The sequence below is a fragment of the Puma concolor genome, chromosome D1, assembly GCF_028749965.1.
Source record: "Puma concolor isolate L17-30 chromosome D1, mPumCon1.1.hap2, whole genome shotgun sequence".
NCBI lineage: Eukaryota > Metazoa > Chordata > Mammalia > Carnivora > Felidae > Puma > Puma concolor.
Window position 1 is genome coordinate 72,659,786 of NC_141676.1, and position 20,683 is coordinate 72,680,468.

Sequence of the window (20,683 nt, forward strand, 5' to 3'; positions counted from 1 at the left end):
AGAATATAGTCCTTATAAGTGCAGATACCTTATCTGTGTTGGTCAATTCTGTATCTCCGGACACAGTGCAGTGTCTGGTATCCAGTAGGTGTTTATATTTCATTATTAGCCAAAGTAACAAATAGTCTAAATGTTATTTTCCACAAATGACTAACCACTGTAATTTGCTAGTCATATCAACAACAAAAAGAGTATTTCTAGTCACTCCTTTGTAGGTACAGCAATTGAGAATTCATACTTATTTTGGGCTTGAACTAAAGTTTACACTGTGTGAATATGCACTATGTAGCATGGTGCACTATGTAGCACCATGCTATTTCATAAGTGCAAGTATGATCTGTGCTGTTCAAAAAGGTCAGTTTACTCAAACTTATTTGGAATCTAGTTTTTTGGGGGCATGTTCTCTAAAATAGTATTGGTATTCAATAGGAGTATTTTTAATTTTTTGCTTTTCTTACAGCAATTAAAAGCCATTCACAGATACATATAGTGTAAGATGGATACCACAGTTGTTCAAAATCCATTCTTTTAATACAATAAAAACATTATTATAATTCATACAGTCATAATCTGATTTATAAAGAACTCCCCAAATGAAAAAAAAAATACTTTTAATACATCACACATATTGTTTTAATCTTTTCATAAACAATCAGCTAGATGAAGTATAAAACATATCTAGAGAGAATTATCACCTCTTTCTCTGGCCTAATCTTTAACTAAAACCGTAAGGTTACTTGTTCTGTATCAATGTATTCAAGGCAAATTCATGATGTCACATGGCCTTGTTTTCCTACTTTTAGTCTTCAAAGTCAACCATATCTTCTGACTGTAGCAAGATTTTTCAATAGACAATATGGAAATGAATACCCAAGATTCAAGGAAAATCTGTTCTGTGATACATACAATAAGCCCTCTGTTGCATATTTATCCACTTGTCAATCCATTAATTACTGAATGGAAAAATGACAAAATTTTCAGATTAATTGGAATGCATATATTATGTATAAAAAGATTTTGTAGTAAAACTTAAACCTCTCTAGAGTAAGCTGCTATCTAGGCCATTAAAATACCCAATAGTTTTACATGATCTCAGACATTATTCAATAGTAATGATATCTAATGCAAAAAGTAACAAAACAATTTTGGATAGTCAGAATGGTAATCAAGCCAATAGGCAATCTGTAACCATGCATTTGAAATTGGAAAGCATGACTTATTCTAGAAAAGCAACAAAATGTTAAGTCAAAGATAAATCCACTTGAGTAATTCACTCTACCCCCTCTATTCCCATCATTTAAAGAAAAAACCTGAAATGTGTTTAAGAGGTTTGAAGAGTCTTCCAAACTTAATGAGTTCTTCCCACACTTCAGAAGTACAACAGAGACCTGGTTAAAATAAAAAGCTAGTTGGGGTGCCTGGATGGCTCAGATGGTTGAGCATCTGATGATTTCATTTCAGGTCATGATTGAAGGGTCATGGGATTGAGCCCCGTATCAGATTGCATGCTGAGTGTGGAGCTTGTTTATGATTCTCTCCCCCTCTGCCCCTCCTCCACTCACGTACATGTTCTCTCTCCTTCTCTCTCTAAAATGTAAATAAATAGGGGCGCCTGGGTGGCGCAGTCGGTTAAGCGTCCGACTTCAGCCAGGTCACGATCTCGCGGTCCGTGAGTTCGAGCCCCGCGTCGGGCTCTGGGCTGACAGCTCAGAGCCTGGAGCCTGTTTCGGATTCTGTGTCTCCCTCTCTCTCTGCCCGTCTCCCGTTCATGCTCTGTCTCTCTCTGTCCCAAAAATAAATAAATGTTGCAAAAAAAAATTTTTTTTTTAATGTAAATAAATAAATAAATAAATAAATAAATAATAAAAAGCCAGACTTGTCCTGTGCTATGTAGTATGTAGCCACTTTGATTGCTTCTTGGTCACTCTACTGCTGGGTATCATTGATTAGTCTTAGAAAGATCATCCATGGGGCAGTCTTAAACCTGTTCTTTAGTCCTGCCCAGGGCAGAACATATTTCAGGGAAGAAAAAGTAACTATAAAATATATCTGTCAGTTTGGAAAAGCAAACCTCTGGTATTCTACTTGTTACACACCCCTTTGGTATTTCCTACCCCTACTGCTTTTAATACTGAGTTTAGTCAATTCTTTTAGAACAAATCCAATGATCCTTGATCTTAAGAGTAATGTCCCCAGTTTTCCTTCCATAATCATAATTCCATTGTTTTAAGGCAGCTAAACCTTGTTTTGAACTAAAGTGCCAGATAGTGGCAGAATTATTTAGGGGTTCTATGCATGAATGCTTGACATTTTTTTCCAAGTTAACAAATATTTAAAATCAACAACCAAGAAGGTCTATTAATTGAAAAGCATATGACTGGAACTAAACTCTGAATAGAATGATCTGTTTTCTCTCTCAATGGCACAGTACATAAAATAGGAAGATAAAATTAAAACTATTATGTGTTCCTAATAGAAAAGATTGAAATAAATGATGAGATAATCATTTATTCTAATGAGCTACTGACAATAGAAAATAACTTTATAAAGAAACTCAACAACAATAGCCAGTAATAATCTGTCATGAAGTTTCTTCTTACCATGATAAATTCAATTATATCTTCAATGTGTTGCCCTTAATTTTTGGAATTTAAGTGATTACCATTCGTTACTGAAGCTAATTCTTACTTTATTGGGATTCTTACCAGAGAAGAACTTTGCTCTTTCTTTATTTGTCAAACGGGTGAAAAACAGCTGAGATTATATCCACTAGTTCTGGGCTTATCATGAGAATTACTATTTTCATACTACACCAGCATTTTTCTTTTCTTTTCCTTTCTTTTCTTTTACACCAGTGTTTTTCTAATAAGGTATCATGATATTTTCTTGAATGCAATAAAATAAACTTTATCTATTTTTTATTTAAATTTTAGTTAACATACAGTGCATTATTTGTTACAGGAACAGAATTTAGTGATTCATCACTTACATACATCACCCAGTGTTCATCAGTAGTACCTTCCTTAGTGCTCATCACCCATCCTCCACCAAACCTCCATCAAACCTCAATTTGTTTTCTACCTTTAAGAGTCTCTTATGGTTTCTCTCTCCCTCCCTCCCTCTCTCCCTTTCTCTCTCTCTTTCTTTTTGTCCTTCCCTTCCCCTGTGGTCATCTGTTTTATTTCTTATATTCCACATATGAGTGAAATCACATGGTATTTGTCTTTCTCTGATTGACTTATTTCACTTGGTATAATACATGGATGGAGCTAGACTGTATTAAACTATACTTAAGCCTGATGTTTCACAGTTCCATAGGTCATTACTGCTCAAAGCTCTTTTGATTAATTTCATTGTTTTCCCATTAAATACTATGTTGTATATTTTCTCCATTTTCATTAAGTCTCCAATTCCAAGCTGGCTACCTGTTCTATAGACAAAGAATTTATGCACATTATTATTTTTTAACTGTATAAGCTCTTTCAACTGTCCTTCCTAAAATATCCCTTTCTTATTACACAATATCTTGTTCTTTACTGATTTTCCAGAAATTAGTCCCCCCTTTCCAATGCTAATTTCCCAAACCTGTGCTTTTAAAACCACTCCTTCGAGTCCTGTACCCATTCCCACCCCTCCCCACTGACTCTTCTCTGTTTTCCAGTCTTAGTCTTTCCTTGATTCTAACCCATCCAACTGGCAAATTATTAAATACTATTTTTTATGATGCTCTAAATCTTTCAAATGTTCTCTAGCACCTCTAAGTTATTTTAATATCTTGTTAAGGCATTCAAAATCTTTACCAAGCTGACTCTAAATGGATATTCCATAGTATTCCCCAGAACAAAATCTTTGCTTCTGCTAAGCTGATTGACACACCTTTCTCAAATATGGTTTACTCATTACCTTCTCTGATTTTTGACAATGCTGTGAATTTTACTTAAATGACCTACTTCACTTGTGTGATTTTCAATGTTTGGCTCAAATACTATCTTCTCTGTAAAGCTCCTATAACCCTAGACTACACTGAATCTACCTTTTGCTGATTCCCTGTAGTTTTCACAAACCAACTCCTAGTTTAGCATTCTATTTGAAAATATTTTTATTTATACTTGCATTCATGTTTATACCTACATCCTTTCCCTTGAGCAACCAAACTAAACAACTAGCCAATAAACTAATATATACTGAGCACTCACTTGTCAGTTACTCTGTTGAACCAAGGGAATAGACGAATGAATGTTTCTTTTTATTTACTCAGAACTCTTAATACAATGCATCTCTCAGATAACACAAAAGTTTTTATTGAATAAATAACATATCATCCATCAATAGACTTGCTATTAAAAATGACCATTATTCCAAAGATGCCGTGGAATTGCTATGTACACATAGGTAATACCACGATACCATGATAGGTAAATCATATAAGAACTGAAACATAATTTATGTGATCTCAATCGCAGGTGTTGATTATTTTGAGAGTAAAACCAACCATTAATTTTAAAATCATGTTTTCTAAAACATGCATTTCATTGTTCCTTCTATTGCCAGTGCATCTGACAAGTAGGCAGAAACCAATGATTTGCAGAGAAAACAATACATTATTAACAATTATTGATATCGAAGGTATTTGAATTGCAAAAATTCATCCTACAAAAAGAAAATGTGAATGTCAAAACTGAATAAGCAAAGAAAGAAAACAAAACCACAGCCTGAGAACATATACACATCTAAATATGTTGGTAGTTCTATTACTTAAACACATGCAAACTATTATATGACCCATTATTTTCAAAGCATGTATCTTAAAACTCTATATTCTACATACCTGTCCAGTCTCCTACTATTTTGAGGTGGACACCAAATGTTGCTTTGGTTTTAGTAGGACACTAAAAAAAAATAAAATAAAATAGTAGAATCAATTCTGATTAACAGTTATGTATGACCAAACTATGATTTAATGACAACTTTCATTCTCATAGCAAATTCCCCAAGTCAATAGAAGATAGGAAGGAATGAACTGAAAATCCATATAGATCCTCATTAGTGAAAAAAAGAGCAACGTCAACCAGTTAATAAGACAATATATCTTTCTCTAAAAGCTCCTAAGTATTTAGACAAAAAAGGTAAAATATGCATAGTCTAAAACTGTTAGGATATCACATCTAAAGACAAATATTGCCGAATACTTTTTGAATTAAAATATTTCAGAGGACATGGCTTTTAACCACAAAGGAAGAAATGGAGACTGATTGTAACGTCTTTTTCTCCCCAGATATTATTATACACTTTACATCTTAACAAATTTCAGGAATAAAGAAAAGAAATATTTCTCAATGTGACCTAAATTTTCCATGTCCAACAAGGAAACTCCTACTGAGAGAGCTGTATTTCACTCCCTCCCTTAATTCTCAGAAGAAATAAATCTGGAGTGAACTGGCAAGGGTATCTGGGAAGGAGAATGAGCCATGGGTACTGGAAGTAAGAAAAGTATCCATGGCCTCATGTTGAGGAAACACAGAAAACACCCACATGGTACTTTTTGGCTCACAATAAGAAAATGCAGAATCTCCTTTTATTTTTCAGAACCCCAAACACTTATCCATAACCCCAAGATTCAAAAATTGTAACAGTACGTTTTTTCATAATTCACTGGGTGACACTATCTAACTTGAATTTATGGGAGATAATGATGGGAGGCTAATACTTCTGTATAAAAATCCGTATATAAGTGTTTCCTACATAAATATCCATTTGTTTAAGAATGTTACCCCATATCCTGCTAGAGATCTTATGTAATATATGAAATATACATACCTTTTAAAATCTACAAAATTCTGAATTCTGAAAACACATCTAACCTGAGAGTTATGGATAAGAACTTTATATACATTATTATTTTTAACTGTATGCTATATGCTCTTTCAACTGTCCTACCTCCTAAAACATCCCTTTATTACCACACAATACCTGTCCTTTCCTGATTTTTACAGAAATTAGTTCCCCTTTCCAACACTAACTTCTCAAACCTGTGACTACCAAGCTTCCCTTGAATACCACGTACCAAGGGCAGGGCTAAGTGCTTTATTTCCAAAATCTCACAATAACCCTGGTGAGCTGTCCTTTATATTGAAGGAAACTGAATTAACTGAGACTTAAAAATATTAACTTGCCCAGTCATACAACTAGTAAGAAGACAAGACAGAATTTGGACCCATGTCTGTCTGACTACATAGTTCTTAACTATGGCAAGTCGCTCTCTCCACTAAGGTAAGCATGAGAGATCAAATGGAGTAGGAGGGAGAAAAGTATTTGTTGAAGATTACAAGAATCATGTACAACAATAATAATGAAGTAGAAATATGGGCCAAAATCAAAGCACCAATGTGGTTCGGTGGGCCCTGAGATAGACAAGGGGTTGCAATAGAGCAAGTCCAATACCCTCAAATTCACTTTGTCAATCAACTAATGTAGGTCACACTGGGGTGCTAGAAGGACGGGAAATAAGGGAAGATAAACACACCACGGAGATACGTAAAGAACTCACAGTCAAAAAAGGTAGCTTGGAAACCAGTGAAAACACGAAAATAAAAAGGTAGGTATTACTCATTTGGTCATAGCAAATCATAAACTAATAAAAAGTATGTGATCAAGTTCAGGATTGGGAAATAATGTGACATGGAATTTTCAAACTACTGCTCTGCAATCAGTGGGTTTTTTAAAATTTTTCTTAATGTTTTTATTCATTTTCGAGAGACAGAGAGATACAGAGTGCTAACGGAAGAGGGGCAGAGAGAGAGGGAGACACTGAATCTGCAATCAGTGTTTTTAATGGAATCATTATTGTTAGCACTATAAAAATTAAAAAAAACACTTATAAAATAATTATTTATGCTATTAAAATTATAATATTTCATTTATAATTGTGACTTTAATATTTCATTTTTATTCTGATTTTTAATAATTCTGAGATCAGTTTTATAACTAGTAAATCTTAATGATCATACCTTTAGTAAGATGATGTGATCTGTAAAAAACGCCCATAATTTTTGTAATGTTTATTCATTTTTGAGAGAGAGAGAGAGAGAGAGAGAGAGAGAGAGAGAGCATGAGTGGGGGAGGGGCAAAGAGAGCGGAGGACAAAGGATCCAGAGCAGGCTCTGCACTGACAGCAGTGAGCCTGATATGGGGCTCAAACTCACAAACCAGGAGATCATGACCTGAGCTGAAGTCAACCAACAGAGCCACGCAGGCACCACCATTGTTTTCACTTCCTGCTACTTAAGGCTGGCCAGAGCCTCAATGCAGTAAAAGTTGTAGCTCCCAGAAAGCAAAAACCCAAGCGTCCAATCTGTCCACATGTCACTTGATGATTCCCTCATTGTGAACTACATCTTAGGTTAAAAGAAGATCTAAGTCAAGGAGGCATCAGAATAGAGAGCAAAAAAGGTTAGTTTTGGTAAGTCTGAGTGTGCATTTGATTTAATCTCATTCTCTAAAGGAAAACATATAACTTGCCAAATATTCATATCTCTATTCCATCTTTCAGTGTAAACATTGCAAAAGATAATTGCATGTGGTGTTTAACACCCCCTCAGGTCCTATAGGAGCCTATAAACCTCCCTTATGTGATGCCAGCCAAATGCATCAGTATAGTTTTTAAGGTTGATCTGATTTCAAACAGATAAAACATAGTATGGTTTCTTTCAAAGTCTGGGAAAGATGCCTTTATGTTACTGATACTTTCTCAAACTAGCTAGGTATAAGAATACAGGATTTAACATTGTCTTTGTCCAATCATATCGCCTCACATTTGAAGGGGGCCTGCACAGATTAACACACAGAATGACTTCAGCATGTGTGGTTTGAAACAATGACTGGAGATCTTAGAATCACATTCTAGCAGCTTTGCACAAATAATGTTCAGATTCACTAATGTAGCTAAAAACATAGTGTAGTGATTCTTTAATGTCTCCTCACTATCTTTTTTATTTTTTTATGTTTTTATTCAAATACCAGTTAGAATAATACTAGCTTCAGGTGTACGATGCACTGATAGAACACTTCCATACAACACCCAGTGCTCATCACAACAGGTGCACTTCTTAATCCCCATCACCTATTTAACCCATCCCACAATGTTTGTTCTCTATAGTTAAGAGTCTATTTCTTGGTTTGTCTCTCTCTTTTTTCCCCCTTTGTTTGTTTTGTTTCTTAAATTCCACATATGTGAAGTATGTTATTTGTCTTTTTCTGACTCATTTCATTTAGCACAATACTCTCTAGCTCCATCCATGTCATTGCAAATGGCAAGATTTCATTATTTTTTATGGCTGAGTAATATTCCATTGTGCATATATAACAAACTGGAAAGCAACATGCAAAAGAATGAAACTGGACCATGTTCTTACACCTTAAACGAAAATAAATTCAGAATGGGTTAAAGATCTGAATGTAAGACCTGAAAGCATAAAAATCCTAGAGGAGAACACAGAGAGTAACCTCTTTGACAGCGGCCATGACAACTTCTTCCTAGATAAGCCTCTTCACTATCTTTTTAATAGCGTTTAGAAAACTTCTCAACAGGATGAAATAGTAAAGTACAGATATCCATGGCTCTCTGACTTTCCTAGAAGCCTAATAAGGAAATATACTTATGACAAGTTTTCGGTTTAAAAAGTTACAGGATAATATACATACTTAAGTTCACATTATTAATATAAAAAAGATATGAATTATATATATATATATATATATATATATATATATATATATATATATATATAGAAATAAGTTGAAGAGAATACATAACATGGCATTAGGAATATTAACTTCTGGGAAGTAAAACTGAAGACAGAAAAGAGAATTCATTTCATACATATCTCCCTTTTAAGATTTATTATTAGCCTTTATAATGTTTATAATTTTAAATATTTTAAAAGTTTAAAATGTAAGCAATAATATATTACTGAGTCTCAACTTAGTCTCATTTAATTTTTTTTAATATTTATTTATTTTTTGAGAGAGAGAGAGAGAGGGAGAGAGAGAGAGTGTGAGCAGGGAGGGGCAGGGAGAGAGGGAGACACAGAATCCGAAGCAGGCCCCAGGCTCTGCGCTGTCAGCATAGAGCCCGATGCAGGGCTCGAACTCATGAACCATGAGATCATGACCTGAGCCAAAGTTGGACGCTCAACTGACTAAGCCACCCAGGCACCCCATCCGGTTATATTAATTCTATATAAGTAATCAAACCTAAGAGGTGGATAGAGTGAATGTGATAAACATCTCCAGGACTATAAATTTCAATAATCTTAAGCCATTTTTTTATATTAAAGCATTTGCTAACCATCAAATATAATGGGATAAAAAGATTTAAACCTAGAAATATTTTGGCAAAATTTCTGAATGTGAAGGAAAATTATGTAAGCTTTCAGAATGGAAAACATAAACAAGTCACTTTGGAAGAAATAAAAAGAACTCAGATTGGTATCACATTTGGCTACTACCACCCATTCCAAGCTTGATGATAAAAGGGGCATTGTCTTCAAAGTTCAGACTTAAATCATCTTTTTTTTTAAGTTTCCTTATTTTAAGAGAGAGAGCACACATGTAGGAGTGGGGGAGCAGCAGAGAGAGAGGGAGAGAGAGAATCCAAAGCAGGCTCCGTGCTGTCAGTGCAGAGCCTGATGTGGGGCTCAAACCCACAAGCTGTGAGATTATGACCTGAGCTGAAGTCAGACGCTTAACTGACTGAGCCACCCGGGTGCCCCTCAACTTAGTCTCATTTAAGTTTCCTAGATGAAGACAAAGAGTATGGCTTATGTTGACTATAATATATACACCAGAATACACAACACGTACTTTAAGGGTAAGAAAATAAAGTGACAGAATTTGTAAGAACAGATCTGGAGGAGTTTCTATTTTGATATCCTTGAGTAAAAATGTTTTCCTTCAAATTATTTGTACATTATGGCATTGAGTTTTAAAAGTACTCAAATGACTAATAATTTTATAACAGCCCCACAAAAATATAAACAGATATTATGTAATCATCTTACATTTAAGAACTAAATGTAAAAATGATGTCACTGCACAATGATTTATTCAACATGGAAAAGAAATTTAAAAGCCACAATATGTTTGTTTTTAAATCAAGAGCCTTGCAATAAAAAATAAAAATGATTCTAAAGTGGATGTTACTATATTAAGAACTAAATTTTCAATGTAACAAATTTGTTAAACCACAGAAAACGATCACAGAACAGAATGTGTCAGATCTTATTTTTAGTCCCTTCTTCCAAAGCTCTAGTTTCTACCCCTGTTAGACATTCCCACCTGAAATTCACTCTAAATGTAATACATGTAAAAACCCCAGTATCTTCCCATATTGCCTTCTTTTCTGATTCCTTTATGTCCAAACATAGAACCCATGCCCTTATCAGAATAGGGGCTCAAATATCAGAGGAATATCATGTGTATCTCTTCCTGCCAACATTCAATCAATTTTTAAGTCCTTTACAATAATCTTACCAAAGAAAATGTATGATTATAGCAATCTCCTATTGATTAACCTTTTGTGTCCTCCTAAGGAAAAACGCCCACATTCTTTCTTTCCTAGAGTCTATAGCCAACCACATCTGCTCCAAATTCTTTCCAACTTTATATTGCAAGTTCCTCTGACCACTCTAATCCAGCAAAGACAACTTGGATCAGCTAATGTATTTCCCTGCCCGTCACTTTCCCACTTACTAGCCTCCATTCCCACTTCTCATATTGAACACTAGCAATTCGTTAAGACCCATCTCAAATGCTACCACTTTCATGAAGAAATCCTGATTTTCCCTGCCATGAAAATTCCTCACTTCCCTGACCCCCGCTAAATTATTTGACTTCTATGCCCGTTATTATGGTCCATCTCTTTAACTGTATGTAATTTTTTTCTCTGTATGAGTATGCATTTGCAATGTCTTGAGATCAAGGCCTATTTCTAAGTCATTACTGTATATCCATAGCATATTATCCATAGTGGGTATACATTCAAATATCAATTCAGTGAAGTATTGGAGAATTAACCTGAGAATGAATAAGGACTTCAATAATGGACAATTCTTTTATAATTTATTCATACATTCAACAAATGAGTCCAAAGTGTTCCAGAGACTATACTAGGAGCTCATACAATTTCACAAATAAGGATTGTCTAAAAGTAAGAGAAGAGATAATGAGCCAGGAGCACAGAACTCATTACAATTAATGCAACATGTGACTCCAAACATTTTGACAAATACAACATCTTAATGTCTCTTTGTTAACTTGAAGAAAAAAATTAGTGTTTACTTGCATACTTGCATGAAAAAATATACTCAATCTTAAAACAGACAGATCCTGGAAAAGTATGTACATGAAATGTTTATGAACTGTGATGGAATGTGTGTATTTATCTCAACTTTCATAAAAACAAAACATTAACATGACAGTTGAGGGATATAAAAACACAAACTAAAACAGCAAAGATAAGATGGGGTGTGATAACAACAATGGAGAGGTATCAATAAAATCTGTAATGGAGAAATGTGGATGACATGGTGGCTGGGGAATAGACTGAAAGAAACAGATGAAACTGAAACCCCACTACCTTCATAAGTGGGGTCACCTTGAGAAGTAAGCCCACCTTTCGCTCACAGAAGACCTCAGAGCAGTAGACCTCAGAGCAAAAGAAGAAGCCCACCTTTTGCTCACAGAAGACCTCAGCTTATGATTAAAAACAAGAGAAAGAGAAACTGTTCTTATCTGTATGTGAAATAATCTGACCCCTACAATCATCTTACCCCTCCACAAACCCAAAGACAATCGGAGGTGGGACAAAAGGGGCTCTAGATGCAGGAATAACCCACACAGTGGGAAGTAGGGCTGATATTTGCTACTTTTATGATTAGCCCAGCAAATATTTAATAAATGCACACTAAATGCCATCTCAAATTTACATTCCAAAACTAAGCTCTACAAATGCTCATCAGGATTTGCTCTCTCCATGGTCTTCCCTATCTCAATGCAGCCCCAGCTGCTCAGACCAAACACTGTGAAGATAACCTTGACTCTTCTATTGCACATTCCATACCCAATCTATCAAGAAATCCTGTTAGATCGGGGTGCCTGGGTGGATCAATCAGTTAAGCATCCGACTTCGGCCCAGGTCATGATCTCACAGTTTGTGGGTTCAAGCCCTGAGTTGGGCTCTGTGCTAATAACAGCTCAGAAACTGGAGCCTGCTTCAGATTCTATGTCTCCCTTTCTCTCCCTGTCCCTCCCTGACTCATACTCTGTCTCTGACTCTCAAAAATAAACAAACATAAAAAAAAAAAAAGAAATCCAGTTAGCTCTAACTTGAAATATACTCAGAATATGACCACTTCTCACTACTTCCACTGTCACCACCCTCATCCAAACAATCATCATACCTCAACCAGATGTCCACAACAGCCTCTTAACTGGTCTTCCCACTTCTGTTCATTTCCCTTCATCTACTCTTAGCACAGCAGCAAGAGTAATCCTATGAAAAAGTAAGTCTGATCATGCTCTTCCACTACTCAGAAGCCTCCAATGGCCTTTCCTCACTCTAAGTAAAATCCAGAATCTTTACAATGTCCTATAAACCCTACATAAGCTGACTCCTCATGACTTATCTGATATTATCTCCTACCATCCTTCCTTTTTCTTAGTGTGTTCTAGCCACACTGACCTCCCCTCTTCCATGCACACACTTGGGCACACACATATATACACTTACAAGTCAACAGGCATTAAGTAGAACTCATGGTGAAAACTGGCTGATTTTGAGCAGAGAAATGACATGATCTGATTTGCATTTTAAAATAATCACTCTGGGGGCGCCTGGGTGGCTTGGTCGGTTAAGCATCCGACTTCGGCTCAGGTCATGATCTCACGGTCCGTGAGTTCGAGCCCCGCGTCGGGCTCTGTGCTGACAGCTCAGAGCCTGGAGTCTGTTTCAGATTCTGTGACTCCCTCTCTCTCTGCCCCTCCCCTGTTCATGCTCTGTCTCTCTCTGTCTCAAAAATAAATAAACGTTTAAAAATAAAATAAAAAATAAAATAAAATAATCACTCCGGCTGCTTTAAGATTAAATGGCAGGTGAGCAAGGGTAGGCAGAGGGAGATCAGTTAGCAGGCTATCCAGACGGTAGTAGACTGGACCAGGGGGCCACGGCAGAAATGGTGGACATGTTTTGAAGACAGAACTAAGAACATGAGTGGACAGATTACTGACTATATCAAAACAAACAAACAAACAAAAAAACAAACAAACAAACAAAAAAAAACAAAACAAAACAAAAAAAAACCCAAGAGTAATATCCAGATTTTCAGCATGGGCAACCTGAACAATGGAGCTGGAATTAGGTGGGAAAGATTGTGGGTGAAACAGATTTGGGAGGTTGAAGATTAGGAGTTGAGTTTTAGACATGTTAAGATATCCTTTAGACATCCAGATGGAAGTTTCTGGAAAATAGCTGGATACATGAGCTTGAATTTTAGAGTTGGGAGGTGGGGCTGGAAATATACATTTGGGAGATGACAGCACACAGATGCATCAGTAAGACTGCATGAGATCACGAGAGAAATGAGTTTAGCTAGAGATGTCAGGGGGTTCAAGGAATGGGCACTGAACTGTTCTGATATTTAGAAGTTGTAGGATTGGCAAGAAACAGCAAAAAGACACTGAGTAAAAGTGGCCAGAAAATGAGGAGAAAAACCAGGTGAATTGGATGTCCTGGAAGCAAAATGAAAAAAGTGTTTCAATAAAGCAAGTGATCAGCTGTGCTAAATGCTGCTAAAAGGTCAATTCCATCAAGGACTCAGAAATGACCACTGGACACAGCAGTAACATGGTCATTGCTGACCTTGAAAATGTTTTTGTAGGGTGCTGTGGGCAAAAAGTTGGTGGATTTAAGACAAAATGAGTGGAAATGTACCTGGAAGGAGATGTGAGTTAAGAAAGGAGCTTTTACTCACAATTTTCTCTTTTGTACCTAGGTAAAAGGAGGCATCTAAAAATACCAATAGGATAAATCAAATTTAATATTAAACAGCTGGTTTTCTCTGAATACATTGACCTATTTAGGTTCACATTTATCATGCAGGTTCTCATTAGGCACTGAAGGAATATTTTCTTTACCCCTGGAAAAAAAAATGGAACTACAGCAGTTAGAAGATGTTTAATTTTCAGGGAATTCAGATGTCCTGTTATGTTTCATGAACATTAGTGACCTTTTTGGGGCAATTTCGACCATGTCTGGTCTATGGTTAAGGTACCTTGTTGCTTTGCTAATCTATCATCTATCCCAGCTGAGTTTCTAAGCTGCCCAAGCAAAAGATTTGTGAAACGCTAGAGAAAAACAATTTTTTTTTAAGAATTACACAAATGAAAGCAAGACCCAAGATCAAAATAGCTGATGCAGACTTCCTGGTTGTATTTAAACCCAAGACATTAAATAAATAATAATAACAAAAAAATTTGCTAATCTTTAAGGAATCCATGACCATTCTTGTCTGGTTTTCATTGAAAACTGGAAAGACTATTCCCAAAATGACTGGTTAAGAGATTAAAACTACAAAGCAGAAAAATGATGGCAAGTACAGGCTTGCTATGTAAAAGCACAGACAATAACAAACCAACAGCTAGACTTGCCTCTGACTCATGGAAAAATATGTGAAATCAGGTTATCCCAGCTTAAAAATAATGAATCACACAACTTAGAATACAGATGTCAGGAAAGCACATGTGTACTTCTGATTAAAAATAATAACGGAAGGATATAGAGGTATTCATGCAAACTTCAATTCCATAAAAAAGCAGATTCTGCATTATTTCTTTAGTTGAGAATCCATGAAAAATATTATTGAACATAATTAATGTCTATCTCAGTTAAATATTAAGAGATGCTATATTTCATTGTAAGCAGTAGTTTTCATACTTTAAGTTTTGGTATTCATTCATTCATTCATTTTCTAAGTAGGCTCCATGCCCAACATGGAGCTCAATGCAGGGCTTGAACTCACAACCCTAAGATCAAGACCTGAACTGAGTGCCTTATGCCCAACCAACTGAGCCACCCAAGCGCCCCAGCTTGGGCTTCTTAAAATCATCTCCGATTCACATATATAAATTAGGTGAAAGCATACTTTAAAAGAATAGATTAAAGAATAGAATAAAGAAAAAACCAGAATAGAATAGATTCGTTCGGGTAGAAAATCCAAACTTTGGCAATTATAGAGCATGACAGGAAAACACTGTTAAAGATCCATTACACGGTTGAAGAACAACATGTAAAACTCTACCTGGACTTTAAGCCAATGAAGGCCCAAAGAGGGAGAAGAACCTGAAAACATGAATTCTGGACCTAATTTTGTCATCAATGGTGTTACTTGCTTTGATCACTTAAAGAATCTATGCTTTAGATATCCTGTCTCCCCAACAATAAGCTAACAAATAAATCTGGTGCTTGGACTACAAACTGTTTTTTAATTGATGTATAGTTGACATATGATATATTAGTTTCAGGTGTACAACACTAATTCAACAATTATGTACTTTATAAAATGCTCACCATAGCAAGAGTAGCCACCACCCATCACCATACAAAGTTATTACAATCTTATTGACAATACTCCTTATGCTGTTTTTATTCCTGTGACTTTATTTTATTTTATTTTATTTTAAAGTTTATTTATTTATTTTGAGAAAGGGCACAGAGCAAGCACAAGTGGGGGAAGGGCAGAGAAAGACTCCCAAGCAGGCTCCACGCTGCCAACAGACGGCCTGATGTGGGGCTTGAACCCACGAACCATGAGATCATGACCTGAACCAAAGTCGAGTCAGACGCTTAACCAACTGAACCACGCAGGCACCCCTGATTCATTTTATAGTTGGAAGTTTGTACCTCTTAATCCTCCTTGGACTACAATATTTTTAAGTTCAATGAATTTTGATAAACTAAGATTTTTTATGTATCTCATATATAATTTCAAGTTTTAAAAAAGTAAGATTTTTTCACAATACATATTTCATATACTTTTTAATGTATTTATAAACACATAAGTGAATGTAAATATATAATTTAAATACATACATTTAAATGTCATTTGTAGTGGAAATGGTGGTGCACTGCTCACATCTTCTTCCTCCCCCCACTTCCCAATTTTCAGGTTCAAAACACGAATTCCTCAACCTCCCCACTGCTGAAAATGTTTCCTGTAGAGCTCATTCCTGACGCCCCTCCCCAGGAACTGCTAGCCACAGAAGGAAGCTTGCATGCCCATCTCTAAGTGTCTTTTCCTGGAGATATCTCACTTCTAGTGACTGGCCAATTACAGAGTACAAAGATGTAGCTTCCTGACCTCAATACAGGACAACCTGAACTACCATTTATGTGTAGTGGCTGTCAGACCTGCTGAGGCCTCTGTTGAGCCTTTACCCAGCATTTCAACTCTTGTCTTGTATTCTCAGGTGCTGTCCTGAGTGCGCTCTCCACAAACCTCCCTCAGGAAAATCTCTACCTCTCAGTCTGTTTCCCAGGAAACTCAACTTAAAACATTTATCCTACAGGCTAGTAAACCACAGGAGGCAAAATTTCCATTGCTCCAAATGACTGTTTCTAAACCAATCTGGGGCCAGAACTTAGTCACTGCATGCTGCATAATGAGGCAAACAAAACGAAACAAACAATTCCATTCCATTTAATCGCATCGTGGCTCTCCAGTCATTCTCTGAAATTACAACCATAACAGCTTCTAACTTACTGAGAACTTACTGTATACCAAGTACCAGGCTTAGCACTTGATGATATCTTTATAATTAAGATTCAGCATAACTGCATTAGAGAAGTTACTAGTATTAGCCACATTTATTTTTTTAAAATGAAATTTATTGTCAAACTGGTTTCCATACAACACCCAGCGCTTATCCCAACAGGTACCCTACTCAATACCCATCACCCTCCCTCCCACCCCCCATCAACCCTCAGTTTATTCTCAGTTCTTAAGAGTCTCCTATGGTTTGTCTCCCTCCCTCTCTTTATTTTTTTCCCCTTCCCCTTCCCCTCCCCCATGGTCTTCTATTAAGTTTCTCAGGATCCACATAAGAGTGAAAACATATGGTATCTGTCTTTCTCTGTATGGCTTACATCACTTAGCATAACAATCTCCAGTTCCATCCACGTTGCTATGAAAGGCCATATTTCATTCTTTCTCATTGCCACGTAATATTCCATTGTGTCTATAAACCACAATTTCTTTATCCATTCATCAGTTGATGGACATTTAGGCTCTTTCCATAATTTGGCTATTGTTGAACGTGCTGCTATAAACATTGGGGTACAAGTGCCCCTATGCATCAGCACTCCTGTATCCCTTGGGTAAATTCCTAGCAGTGCTATTGCTGAGTCATAGGGTAGATCTATTTTTAATTTTTTGAGGAACCTCCACACTGTTTTCCAGAGCGACTGTACCAGTTTGCATTCCCACCAACAGTGCAAGAGGGTTCCCATTTCTTCACATCCTCGCCAGCATCTATAGTCTCCTGATTTGTTCATTTTAGCCACTCTGACTGGCATGAGATGGTATCTGAGTGTGGTTTTGATTTATATTTCCCTGATGAGGAGTGATGTTGAGCATCTTTTCATGTGCCTGTTGGTCATCTGGATGTCTTCTTTAGAGAAGGGTCTATTCATGTTTTCTGCCCATTTCTTCACTGGATTATTCGTTTTTCGGGTGTGGAGTTTGGTGAGTTCTTTATAGATTTTGGATACTAGCCCTTTGTCCTATATGTCATTTGCAGATATCTTTTCCCATTCCGTTGGTTGCCTTTTAGTTTTGTTTGATTGTTTCCTTTGCAGTGCAGAAGTTTTTATCTTCATGAGGTCCCAATAGTTCATTTGTGCTTTTATTTTTGCATTTTTAGTTCATTTTCCCTTGCCTTTGAAAGGTGTCAAGTAAGAAATTGCTGCGGCTGAGGTCAGAGAGGTTTTTGCCTGCTTTCTCCTCTAGGGTTTTGATGGTTTCCTGTCTCACATTCAGGTTCTTTATCCATTTTGAGTTTAGTTTTGTGAATGGTGTAAGACATTGGTCTAGTTTCATTCTTCTGCATGTTGCTGTCCAGTTCTCCCAGCACCATCTGCTAAAGAGACTGTCTTTTTTCCATTGGATATTCTTTCCTGCTTTGTCAAAGATTAGTTGGCCATACTTTTGTGGATCCAATTCTGGAGTCTCTATTCTATTCCATTGGTCTATGTGTCTGTTTTTGTGCCAATACCATGCTGTCTTAATGATTACAGCTTTGTAGTAGAGGCTAAAGTCTGGGATTGTGATGCCTCCCGCTTTGGTCTTCTTCAAAATTACTTTGGCTATTCGGGGTCTTTTGTGGTTCCATACAAATTTTAGGATTGCTTGTTCTAGCTTCGAGAAGAATGCTGGTGCAATTTTGATTGGGATTGCACTGAATGTGTAGATAGCTTTGGGTAGTAGTGACATTTTAACAATATTTATTCTTCCAATCCATGAGCATGGAATGTTTTTGAATTACTTTATATTTTCTTCAATCTCCTTCATAAGCTTTCTATAGTTTTCAGCACACAGATCTTTTACATCTTTGGTTAGATTCATTCCTAGGTATTTTATGCTTCTTGGTGCAATTGTGAATGGGATCAATTTCTTTGTCTTCCTGTTGCTTCATTATTAGTGTATAAGAATGCAACTGATTTCTATACGTTGATTTTGTATTCTGCGACACTGCCGAATTCATGTATCAGTTCTAGCAGACTTCTGGTGGAGTCTATAGGGTTTCCCATGTACAATATCATGTCATCTGCAAAAAGTGAAAGCTTGACTTCATCTTTGCCAGTTTTGATGTCTTTCATTTCCTTTTGTTGTCTGTTTGCTGATGCTAGAACTTCCAACACTACGTTAAACAACAGCGGTGAGAGTGGACATCCCTGTCGTGTTCCTCATCTCAGGGGGAAAGGTCTCAGTTTTTCCCCATTGAGGATGATATTAGCTGTGGGCTTTTCATAAATGGCTTTTATGATTTTTAAGTATGTTCCTTCTATCCCGACTTTCTCAAGGGTTTTTATTAAGAAAGGATGCTGAATTTTGTCAAATGCTTTTTCTGTGTCAATTGACAGGATCATATGGTTCTTTACTTTTGTTTTATTAATGTGTTGTATCACACTGATTGATTTGCAAATGTTGAACCAGCCCTGTAGCCCAGGAATGAATCCCACTTGATCATGGTGAATAATTCTTTTTATATGTTGTTGAATTTGACTTGCTAGTATCTTATTGAGAATTTTTGCATCCATATTCATCAGGGATATTGGCCTATAGTTCTCTTTTTTTGCTGGGTCTCTGTCTGGTTTCGAAGTCAAAGTAATGCTGACTTCATAGAATGAGTCTGGAAGTTTTCCTTCCCTTTCAATTTTTTGGAACAGCTTGAGAAGGATAGGTATTATCTCTGCTTTAAATGTCTGGTAGAATTCCCCAGGGAAGCCATCTGGTCCTGGACTCTTATTTGTTGGGAGATTTTTGATAACTGATTCAATTTCTTCACTGGTTATGGGTCTGTTCAAGCTTTCTAGTTCTCCCTGTTTGAGTTTTGGGAGTGTGTGGGTGCTTAGGAATTTGTCCATTTCTTCCAGGTTGTCCAGTTTGTTGGCATATAAGTTTTCATAGTATTCCCTGATAATTGCTTGTATTTCTGAGGGATTGGTGGTAATAATTCCATTTTCATTCATGATTTTATCTATTTGGGTCATCTCCCTTTTCTTTATGAGAAGCCTGGCTACCAGTTTATCAATTTTGTTTATTTTTTCAAAAAACCAATTCTTGGTTTCATTGATCTGCTCTACAGTTTTTTAGATTCTTTATTGTTTATTTCTGCTCTGATCTTTATTATTTCTCTTCTGCTGGGATTGAGGTGTCTTTGCTGTTATGCTTCTAGTTCCTTTAGGTGTGCTGTTAGATTTTTTATTTGGGATTTTTCTTGTTTCTTGAGACAGGCCTGGATTACAATGTATTTTCCTCTCAGGACTGCCTTCACTGCATCCCAAAGCATTTGGATTGTTGTGTTTTCATTTTCATTTCTTTCCATATATTGTTTAATTTCTTCTCTAACTGCCTGGTTGACCCATTCATTTTTTAGTAGGGTGTTCTTTAACCTCCATGCTTTTGGAGGTTTTCCAGACTTTTTCCTGTGGTTGATTTCAAGTTTGATAGCATTGTGGTCTGAAAGTGTACATGGTATGATCTCAATTCTTTATACTTATGAAGGGCTGTTTTGTGACCCAGTATGTGATTTATCTTGGAGAATGTTCCATGCGCACTCAAGAAGAAAGTATATTCTGTTGCTTAGGGATGCAGAGTTCTAAATACATCTGTCAAGTCCATCTAATCCAATATATCATTCAGGGCCCTTGTTTCTTTACTGATTCTGTGTCTAGATGATCTATCCATTGTTTTAAGTGGGATATTAAAGTCCCCTGAAATTACCACATTCTTATCAATAAGGTTGCTGATGTTTGTGATTCATTGTTTTATGTATTTCAGGGCTTCTGTATTCGGTGCATAGACATTTATAATTGTTAGCTCTTCCTGATGGAACCCTGTGATTATTATAT

At 36.3% G+C, this 20,683-nt stretch overlaps 1 protein-coding gene and 1 long non-coding RNA gene across 8 annotated transcripts in view; both read right to left on the bottom strand.

Moving 5' to 3' along the window:
• LOC147576806 (uncharacterized) overlaps positions 1 to 20,683 on the bottom strand; it is an 859,087-nt gene that overhangs the window by 290,813 nt on the left and 547,591 nt on the right. The gene's annotated exons all lie outside the window — the stretch shown is intronic.
• NOX4 (NADPH oxidase 4) overlaps positions 1 to 20,683 on the bottom strand; it is a 168,754-nt gene that overhangs the window by 74,530 nt on the left and 73,541 nt on the right. For all 7 annotated transcript variants that reach the window (XM_086678547.1, XM_086678545.1, XM_086678544.1 and 4 more), the window contains one exon: positions 4,829 to 4,889. In XM_086678547.1, the coding sequence (XP_086534673.1) occupies positions 4,829 to 4,889 (61 nt within the window). The remainder of the gene's footprint in view (positions 1 to 4,828; positions 4,890 to 20,683) is intronic.